The sequence below is a fragment of the Belonocnema kinseyi genome, chromosome 3 (assembly GCF_010883055.1).
Source record: "Belonocnema kinseyi isolate 2016_QV_RU_SX_M_011 chromosome 3, B_treatae_v1, whole genome shotgun sequence".
NCBI lineage: Eukaryota > Metazoa > Arthropoda > Insecta > Hymenoptera > Cynipidae > Belonocnema > Belonocnema kinseyi.
Genome location: NC_046659.1, coordinates 92,326,023 through 92,337,003, shown reverse-complemented (window position 1 = coordinate 92,337,003; position 10,981 = coordinate 92,326,023). Strand labels below are relative to the sequence as shown.

At 31.1% G+C, this 10,981-nt stretch overlaps 3 protein-coding genes across 6 annotated transcripts in view; 2 read left to right on the top strand and 1 right to left on the bottom strand.

The window, feature by feature from the left end:
* The window catches only part of LOC117169049 (decapping and exoribonuclease protein-like), a 7,893-nt gene extending 3,079 nt beyond the window's left edge, over positions 1-4,814 (top strand). Inside the window, exons 2-3 of one of the 2 annotated variants that reach the window (XM_033355137.1) lie at positions 3,710-4,083; positions 4,203-4,814. In XM_033355137.1, the coding sequence (XP_033211028.1) occupies positions 3,710-4,083; positions 4,203-4,439 (611 nt within the window). In that variant the 3' untranslated portion in view covers positions 4,440-4,814. Of the gene's footprint in view, positions 1-3,709; positions 4,084-4,174 lie in introns of both variants that reach the window. The other variant, XM_033355138.1, reaches the window with a different exon arrangement.
* Positions 1-10,981, bottom strand: part of LOC117169046 (protein misato) — a 205,647-nt gene that overhangs the window by 43,920 nt on the left and 150,746 nt on the right. The window lies entirely within an intron of this gene.
* The window catches only part of LOC117169050 (decapping nuclease DXO homolog), a 76,112-nt gene that overhangs the window by 48,941 nt on the left and 16,190 nt on the right, over positions 1-10,981 (top strand). The gene's annotated exons all lie outside the window — the stretch shown is intronic.

Sequence of the window (10,981 nt, the reverse complement as noted above, 5' to 3'; positions counted from 1 at the left end):
GGGAGCTCTTCTTAATATTTTGACACCAAAATCATGTCGATACACCTTACCGACTGCGAGTAAAGCCACCCACGCTTTAACTTGACAGACTGTATATTCTTTTTTATTTACAATGTGTCCCCTAAGGGAGCGTTAATATATTACGTAACGTTGAAATCGAGGGTTTCAGATCCCCCATCCCCTTTGTAACGAGACCGTAACAATTAGCTGAACTCCCTGCCTCCCATTGCCGTTACGTACTTTGCAAATCGAAATAATTTCAGACAAATTATTTCCTTTTTTATTTGTTGGTTTATTTGAATAAAAAAATTATTAATAATAATTCACCTATTTTTTGTTTTAATTAAAGCAGTTTTATTACGTAACGGTGTTGGTCACTCCTACCCCTTTCGTAACAAAACCATAACAGAGTATTGTCTCCCCCAACCCCCGTAAACAGCATTACCTAATATATGGACGCTCTCTAAGGTTTACATGAAATCTATCAATATTACGATATTATCACTTACATATTTTATATTATGTTATCCTTACTATTTACAACTATTTATAACTATTTTCAAAAATACTTATATCTAGATTCTCATTTTTATTCTAACGGAAGCACAACTGTGGATGTACTGGCAAACCAGTGAGCAAGAGATTACTTTTGCATCCATTCTTTCATTTTATTGCATTTGCTTCTTTAGCCCCCTCCAACTTGTTTATAAACTCCTCATATAAACCAAACTATCCTCCCCTAGAATCTTTACCATATTCTCTTGCCAACTTCCATTTTTTTTTATTCCTCTCCAACATCCTTCCCATCCATGCTCCCATGTTTCTTCCTCCCATTTACGAATTCCCCTTTTCTTCCATTTTTTTGCCTAATATATCCCCACCCTTACCTCTCTTTCCAATGTAAATCTTGCTATTTTTGGCTTTTTTCTCTCTCCCTATCATTTTTCTAAATACTTTAGTACTTCTTCATTTTTTTTATCATCCTATACCATTTATTATATTTTGATTCATCAATCATCCTCCATCTTTCTACTAAACTTCCTCCCTGTGCCATTTTTCAACTTCTTCATAGCTTACTTCAGTCTCTTCTCCTATATCTCTATCACTAGAGAACTTCCTCCTTTCTTATTTCCATTTTGTCAATTCTATCAACCTCCCTCTCCTTTCTCTTACCTCCTTCAAACACTTTTTAGCTCACTACCCTCCCCCCCCCCCTCTTAGCTTCGTCGAAAACCGTATATACCTTTCTTGTAAAATCTTAACCCCTTTCCTTTACTTCCATCCTCATATCTCTACTTCTTAGCCTAATACCGGCTTCTTCTTTGCTTCTTTTAATTTTACTCCCTTCCACCTCCCAGTCTATTCTTTCTTTCTTCCCCCTCTTTTTCTAAAACTCATTATCTTTGTCTTTTCTATATTTAAATTAAACTTTTTCCCATCAAAGGGGCCATTCACAAAATACGTGATACGTTTAGGGGTGGGTGGGGGTCTGCTGAAGTATCATTCTTCATGTTAAGACTAATGGAAAAAGTATCACGAAGGGGGGGGGGGGGGCAGAAGTTCTTGAAAAATGTATCACGTATTTTGTGAATGGCCCCTAAGTGTTTATCCAATACCGTGATTAAACTCGGCATTCCTTCTTTATCTTTTGCCATCAATACTATATCCTCTGCCATCAACACTATATCGTTCGCGTATGCCAGTGAAGATATATTTCCTTATCCCATCCTAACTCCTTTCCATCTTTCCTACTTTTTATCTTTAAATATTTCAAGTCTCCTTTGATTTCTCCTGCACATCGCCGTTCACATACTCCTCCACTACCTTCTACCTCTCTCCTTCTATCTTTACCTCTGCTACTAGTAATTCATACTTATGTTTTGTTCTTTTATGCCTTCCTTATCCTTCTTCCTATACATTCGTTTCTTACCCCTATCGACATTCGTCTCATTTGTCTGCGTTTTGTATGCTTCTTCTTTGTATCTTGAACTTATCATTTGTAACCTCTTGGTAACGTTCCCTTTCCTCTTTCCCATCCCTTTTCATCTAGCCGCATCGTCATCATTATTAGTACATCTCATTATGCCAAATTTCCCATAAAGTTCCCTATTTCTCCATTTTCCCCTATTTTTGTTTTTCGTCTCTTCTTGTTTCCCACTAGTGCTCATTTTCCTCTCTCCTGATCCTTCTTCTCCTAGTTTCCTGACACCTAATTTTTATTAACTCTAACCTTCCTTTGTCCTAATATCCCAATACACTTATCTGTATTCTTCCATACATAACCCACATTTGTTGCACCGTATGTTCTCTTCCGCTATTTTCCTTAACTTATACTACATACACTTTTCTACGCATATTCTTGTACTACATAATATTTTTAACAAATCTACCCTGTAGGAAATCCATACATTCAAAATTATAGTATAAGTTAAAATCTAGTAATTTCAATACAATATTTTAATACGTGAAACCTCGTTTATTGCAACACTTTTATTGCAATTCAAGATACTCGCCTATCGCAACTTCCCTAATTCCCACCACTGGTATCACGTGTTCCGTATAGCCAATGACAGCGTGGAAACGGGAATGTATTGTGAGATCACCTTACGAATACGAGGAGTGGGGGGTCCCCTCTGGAGTTGCATTAGACGAGATGTTTATTTGAAAACTTTTATAAAGGGATTTAATCTTCTAAATTATTGTTAAAGATATGAGGTTAGGTGATTTGACCACATTCATTGAGATGTTCTCATTACCGACTTTGGCAATTAGCGTTTTAGCGCACACATTGCGCAGATATTGCATACAAACCCCATCAGTTTTACTCTTATCTGTTTCCATGGTTGCGTTCGAAACTTCAAACGGTTATGTTCAGATTCACCTGTTTGCCCTAATCGCTGTCAGTAAATGTAGGCAATGCCAATTTAAAGTTTACGCATGTAATATTTCATTCACTTTATTTGAAACATATTCTGTCTATTCATAGCATACCTTTTTTATGCAGTAAAAATAGGCGTTAAACACCATTCACTCTTCGCCCACTGGAAGTGCAGAATATTATTACTATTTTATAGTATTTGTCACTCAGCAGCCATTCTATTATGTTATTGGCACAGAAAAAAATGACGTTTACTTCTCAGTTCACATGTCTCACTTCATTATTAATTAAACACTTTTATTATTTGTAATTACTATATAACATAACCTATATTGTTTTGACATTTGTATCCATACGAAGTTTCGAACGCAACCATGGAAACTATCATAAACTTGATCCGAACATGCACGGACTTGACCGAATGGCCGATCCGTATGAAACTTTAAAGGCGCGAAATATGAAAATACCCCTGTATAATGGCTTCTCCCCTGCTGTTGTGCCATTTGGATAGCATGCAGCTCGCCATGTAAGCCCCAGCGTGTCCATATATATTATAAATTTTCCTATAAGAAATCATTGATAAGGGCCACCATCGTGTGACGAAACTTTTGAATCAATTAGAATCCAATTGTATTTATTTATTGATTAAAAAAATACATATTGAAACATTCATAATAAAACTAATAATTTGTATTCAAAAATTCTTATTCTTTTTGAAATTTAATCAAGCCACTTGAGTTAAGTTTTTTTTTTCGATTTGGAATATTAATAACAAATTGGTAATTAATTTTTTAAAAGTGAAAATTTACATGTATAAAATTAATATTTCAGATAATCCTGAAATTCCTCCAGACACTTCAAATCCGGTTGACGAAAATTCGGAGTTTTTTGGTGTTTTCTCATATAAATTAGGGGAACATAATCTTCTTTACGTAGGGTCAATTGATGGAGTCATTTCAAATGAAATTTTAACGAAACACACCATTTTAGCAAATGACATTAAATTTGCTGAGCTGAAAACTGGGAAACGGTATCAAATTCATGAACGAAATCATTCGTTCTATCTTAGGCGGGCAAAAACATGGTGCCAATCCTTTTTGAGCTGCGTTGAAAAAGTTTTGTTCGGATATAGAACAGAAAATGGAATCCTGGAAAATATAGAAGAATATACGCTGGATGAATTATTAGAAGTTGTCGGGAATAAGGTATAACATAGAATAACATTAATGATCTATTTGAAATTTGTAACCTGACATTTTCTCTTAAAACTGTCTAATTTTATTTAATTTTGTATAGTATAATAACAGCTGAAGTATTTGTGCAGGCACTAGCAAACTGGCATCCCAATAAAGCAAAGAACTTCTGCAATGAATTTTTGAAATACGTAAAAGATACTGTCACAGAAGATCACGCCAAATGTATTTATAAATTTACTTGGCATGCTAGGAAAGGAGAAAAAAATATTACAATTGAGATTTTAGAAAATGTTAATGATGAATCAAAATATTCAGAGTACTTGTTTCTACATGAGTGGTATATTGCAAGAATTAATCAATACTAAGATAAGTCACAAAATTATTTGATAGAGAAGACAATCCACAAGCAATCAGAAGTTTAATATTAAGAATAAGAGGGATAAGCAACTTAAAATAAATATACTAACCCGGAATGTAATCAAAAGAAGATTAATTTTGCAGGGGAAAAAGCCGAATTAATAACCAGCCTATTTTAATATTAGAAGGGTTTACTAAAATTAAAAAATTTCTTTTCGTTACAATTTTAAAATGCATCTATTTAAAAATCTAAACGTTTCTACATCGGTTCTTCTAAAGATTTTTTCTGTTGCATAATAACAGTTTACTCTAACATTGTACTCTTTACATATTTTTTATATATGAGAATAATAAAATAATTATAAATATAAGATTGGTCTCCACAGCAGTATTTTCGTTACATATTACCTTACATAATTTTCCTTAAATCCTAGCATGACATTGACTTTGGCGTTTGAAATTAAAAATTGTTATATCAAATATATGTAATGTATGTATTTAAAAAAAGTGATCTAGAGTAGTGTTTGCTAATAAATAATTCCATAATCTTTTAGTATCGCGAATAATATAATTTAACAGTAATGGAAAATTTATAAACTAAACAAAAATTACATATTTTAATCTACCTATTTGTACACAAATTTTGCATATTATTTTCATAATTTAATAACCGCAATCTTTAATTGCGTTGACGAATGAGGTCACAAAAGTTATAAGGTTATCAAGTTTGTACACTTGTACAGTTACATTTTTGGTAACGAAAACAGTAACTACCTGTAAGTTATACCAGAGATGAGGTGGGAGATTGCTTATGCCGTGTATTTGATTTGGTTGCCTTAGCCATCCGGGAACTAAAATTAACGGCCCAAAAGCGCGCCCTGTTTGCCTTATTGTTATTTTTCGGGAACTAAAATGAAAGGTGGCTTACCTGCTACTCACTTGGTAAAAAGGGTACAATTTTATAAAGTTAATTTATTTATAATTTATAAATAATTTATAATTAATACTGTGAATAATTATACCTAATTATTTTTATCCATGTTATTTAAATTTAAATTCATTATTTTGTTTTTAAAGATAAGGAGTTTATAGAGGGTGGACACGCTGGGGCTTACATAAATGGCGATCTGACTGCTACCCGAATTGCACAACAGCAGGGGAGAAGCCATTATACAGGTGTATTTTCATGTTTCGCGCCTTTAAAATTGCATTCGGATCAGCCATTCGGTCAAGTCCGTGCATCTTCGGATCAAGTTTATCATAATTTCCGTGGTTGCGTTCGAAACTTCAAATGGATGCAAGTATCAAAACAACGTAGGTTATGTTACATAGTAATTACAAATAATAAAAGTGTTTAATTAATAATGAAGTGAGACATGTGTACTGAGAAGTAAACGTCAATTATTTTCCGTGCCAATAATATTATGGAATGTCTGCTGAGTGACAAATACTATAAAATAGTAATAATATTCTGCGATCTCAATGGGCGAAGAGTGAATTGTGATTAACTCTTATTTGCGGCAAAAAAGGTATGTTATGAATATATAGAATATGTATTAAGTAAAGTAAATAAAATATTACATGCGTAAACTTTAAATTGACATTACCTACATTTACTTACAGCGATTAGGACAAACACGTGAATCCGAACATAACCTCGAAATAATGACAGATCGGCCCGGTTTGTTTATTATACTTTCGATTGTTTATTATTTGTCAAAGAAATGTTTTGTGGTTTTGTATGTTTACTACTGACAGTGCCGGCAGTAATAATTTAAACAATAATTACTCTATAATAATTTAGCAAACATGAATTATTAATAATTTTAATTAGAGACTCGTTGATGATCGAATTGTATCAGATATAAATCTAGACAAGATATTTTAGGCCAGAATTGTTATTCCAATTTTTTCAGAAATTATTCTATTTGAAAAAATGCTGTCTCTGGATCTTATTGCCAAACTTTCATTCAATCAGCCTCGAAAAATTATTTTAATTCATTCTGATGGCATAGGTTTATCAAAAGGATATCTCGAAGAAATTTAACTTGTCTGAATTTTAATTAATAAATTATTCAGGGATTTTTTTGTATTCTAGAAAATGTTTTCTCTGGACCTCATCATAAAATTTGGTTTAGTCAACCAATAAAATAAATTAGAGACTCGTTGGTCTTGCGATAAGGTCTAGAGATAATGGGTTTTCAGTGATGTTCATTGAAATGAACCAGGTGAAATGCACAAAATCCATCTGCATTTCCTGATGTGTATTTCATCTATGATCGATCTGTGAAAAAAAACAATGGATATCAGTTATTAATTTCAGGAATAAAATGTTACTTATAAAAATTATTAATAATTCATATTTGTTAAATTATTATTGAGTAATTATTGTTTAAATTATTACTGCCGGCTCTATCAGTAAGAAGCATACAAAACCACAAAACATTTCTTTGGCAAATAATAAACAATCAAAAGTATAATAAACAAGCCCGGCCGATCTGTCATTATTTCGAGGTTATGTTCGGATTCACGTGTTTGTCCTAATCGCTGTAAGTAAATGTAAGTAATGTCAATTTAAAGTTTACGCATGTAATATTTTATTTACTTTACTTAATACATATTCTATATATTCATAACATACCTTTTTGCCGCAAATAAGCGTTAAACACAATTCACTCTTCGCCCATTGGGATCGCAGAATATTATTATTATTTTATAGTATTTGTCACTCAGCAGACATTCCATAATGTTATTGGCACGGAAAATAATTGACGTTTACTTCTAGTACACATGTCACACTTCATTATTAATTATTAATGGCCGATCCGAATGCAATTTTAAAGGCGCGAAATATGAAAATACCCCTGTATAATGGCTTCTCCCCTGCTGTTGTGCAATTGCGGGCAGCATTCAGATCGCCATGTACGTAAGCCCCAGCGTGTTCACCCTGTATAATAATAATTAGAGTATGATCTTCAATTCAATAGATTCTATATTAGGAGCTATTCAATATCAATATTATTAATATTTTACATAATTTTCATTATATATACAGGGTGGACACCCTTGGGCTTACATACATGGTGAGTTGAATGCTACCCGAATTGCATAGCAGCAGGGGAGAAGCCATTATACAGGGGTATTTTTGTATTTCGCGCCTTTAAAGTTGCACTCGGCGCGGCCATTCGGCCAAGGCCGTGGATCTTCGGCTCAAGTTTATGATAGTTTCCATGGTTGCGTTTGAAACTTCAAACGGTTATGTTCAGATTCACCTGTTTTCCCTAATCGCTGTCAGTAAATGTGGAATTCAGGTAGCATTCAACTCGCCATGTATGTAAGCCCCAGCGTGTCCACCCAGTATATAATATATTTCAATTAGAATCGTAGACTAAAATTCTACATCTTTCGGTTCGGCTGAAAGAAAATCTGAATTAGTAGTTACCATTTTTTTTAAAAGTTTAATAATAATTGATATAGCTATTATTTTCCGTGGAACTTTTCCTGATTATCGATACGATAAATTATTGATACTAATTTGAAAAGATTTTTACTAAAGATTTGATTTGAAGATATTATATTTATAGTTAATTAAGTGGTTAATAATTAATAATATTACATTAAACAATAATATTTAATTTTGCAATAAATTAAAAAGTCTGAAAACTCCACTCACGCTTAAAATTATAAAAACTGTAATAGATTTGAATTTATAATAGATTAAAACTTGATCCTAGATAATTTCATATATTTTTTTTTCATATAATGTTTGCTTACAGGGAAATAAATTTTGAAATTGTTTGAAAAATTTAATATATATATAACGATTTAATTAACTCTGAATATAAGGTAAAATTGAAAATCGTAGATAAACCTATTTTTCAAATTAATATTATATTAATTTACCGTATAGACATTCATGAAAAATTAACCAAAATAATATTATCAATTATTATAAAACTTTTTTTTTTAAATTTGTAACTACTTACTTAGCTGGGATATTTTTCGACCCATTGGGTACATAAATTCTTATAATCCTCTTAATCCTGCGTACCCTAAATAACAATGAATACCATTTTCACTAGAAACAAAGAAAGTGTTATGGTAATTTGGGAACTCGGTCAGTCTACGATTATTAATTTTATGATCTACCTATAACGTAGGGGGATGCTGCGTTAGATCTAGTTTTCCACTTCCTAAATTTCTAATAACCTTCAGGTAAGTTATTCCAGGTTATCATTCATTTCTGAATTGAACTCAATCGAGACGAGACGTCCGAGACACTTAGAATTCTAATGTTGTCAAGGAAGCACGGTTTATAAAAGGTTACCTACCGAATAGTAATCCGATCAATTCTATGATAATTGTAGCGAAAGATTCGTAGCTTTATTCTGAATCGCCTGTTGGTGATTTTTGAAGCGAACGTGTGGCTTCTGCAACTTTTAATTTTTAATGTTGAATTTAATATTGAATTTAAAATTAAATTTAATATTGAACATCAATTTTAAAAATTTGTCAATTTCTAACAGGTGAAGAAAGGATTAAATACGCTTAATCCCTGCACTTGCGTGCAGAGGAAAAGCTAAAGAAGCGCTAAAAATAATAAAGGAGTGTACGTCAATTCTTGTGAGATTGTGTGGAGTGTGTGTGTGTGTGTGTGTGCGTGTTTATATAAATTGCGTGGTTCGTGGTTTGTTTTTTTATTTTAAACTTTTTAAAATGGTTTTTAAAATTTACGATTCCTGTCAATTCTTCGGTTGCCCAAACAGATGTTCGGAAGGTGCATCGTTATTACATTTTCCTGCTACGAATAAGGAAAGATTACAAATATGGATAAAAAGTTCAGGTAAGTGCAAATTAATTTAAAATAAAAAAAAAGTTAGAAAGCTAGAAAAGATGGTGAAATTATCAAATTCGTTAAATTTTGGATTAAAACTTTTCAATTTCGAATAATTTCAATTTTGTATTATTTATTTTTCAGCCTGTGTTGTTTAGAAATAATAAAACTTCAATTCCTTTTCATTCAATTGTAAATATTAAGGATTCTTTCAAATTTGTAATGCTTCAAATTAGAATTTCTTTTCTTTAAAAACTTTCAATTCCATACAATAATTTTCAACGGTTCTAGAATAAATAAATTTCAGAGTTGCATAATATTAAAAATTCTTCTATTTTCAATGGTGAAAATACTAATATTGACATCGAGTTTTCTTTGGAATGAATTTACATTTTTTTAAACAATGTTCCGGACACCTTGAATGTTACTTGATAGTACAGGATATGATACAATGGCAATATATGATACTATCTTTTACATTTTCCTTTAATTTCATTTTACACTCATAATTTTGAATGCGCAATTTGAAAGCAGTTTCAATTTTGCTTTTAAAGCTTAAATACGAAAATATTTGGAATTAAATTTCTTTATTTTTTGACTTGTCCGATTTGTATTCGTAGTTTATACAGATACAACTCATCTCTGGTTATACTTTTATAAATAAGTAAGGAATTGGGAACTAGCTATTTTTTTAGTAACAGTAACTATAAGAATTTTTACTTTTTTAGTTGGTTTAAAAATATAGTTCACATGTCTTTTATTATGACAATCAATTTCATCGCTTTTACAACTATTTTTTCATTTTCGCTATTCAAATTGTATCAGCTAGTTTTCGAAGGATTCTTTAGTAGCGCAACAATTATATTGAACTCGAAAAGATTTCGATGCAATTTATAAGAATTCCAGTTGAGTTTAAATAAATTCAGGAAAAGGTCCAAAAATAAACCAATTTTGTCGAATTAAAGGGAAATTAGACGAATTTGATGAAATTCATAAAAATGCAAGTAAATTGGAAAAAATTCAAAACTGTCCACTAATTTCAGTACAATCGGAGTGAGTTTTGAAGGATTCAAAGTAATTCAAGAGAATTTGATTGAATGCCTAAGAGAAAAAAGGATAAATGAATGAGAATTCCAGATGAATTCCATATGAATTCAAGTAAGTTGAATTAATTGAAATTCGATTGAACTAAAAGGAATGTGACGAAAATGAAAAAAATTGAAGGAATACAAATATTCAAAGAATTGAAAATATTCCACAAATTTCAGAAATATTGTAGTGAATTTTAAAGAATTTAATATAATTTAAGAGAATTCGACGAAATGCATACAAAATCAAAATTCGATTAATAAGAATTCAAATTGATAGATTAAATTTGTTGAAAAACCCAAATAAAATCCATTGAAGTTGGATAAATGAGAGTGAATAGAATCAGTGAATAATAATCTGATAAAGTCCTTAATAATTAAAGGTGAATTTAAAAGTCTTTAGAGTGAATTATAAAATTAAAAATCCAAGAAAGATCCATTGAATTTAGTGGATTTTAAGGAAATTTCAAAGAATTCAAAGGAAATAAAAAAAATCAATAAAATTCAGAAATCCTTTAATTTCAATTCACTTTTGTGTTGTTGTAAACTTTTAATTTTAATTCGTTAAAAGAAGTGACTAAAGTAATATATTTATATCTATTTAAAAAAGTGACTTAATCTTTTAAAA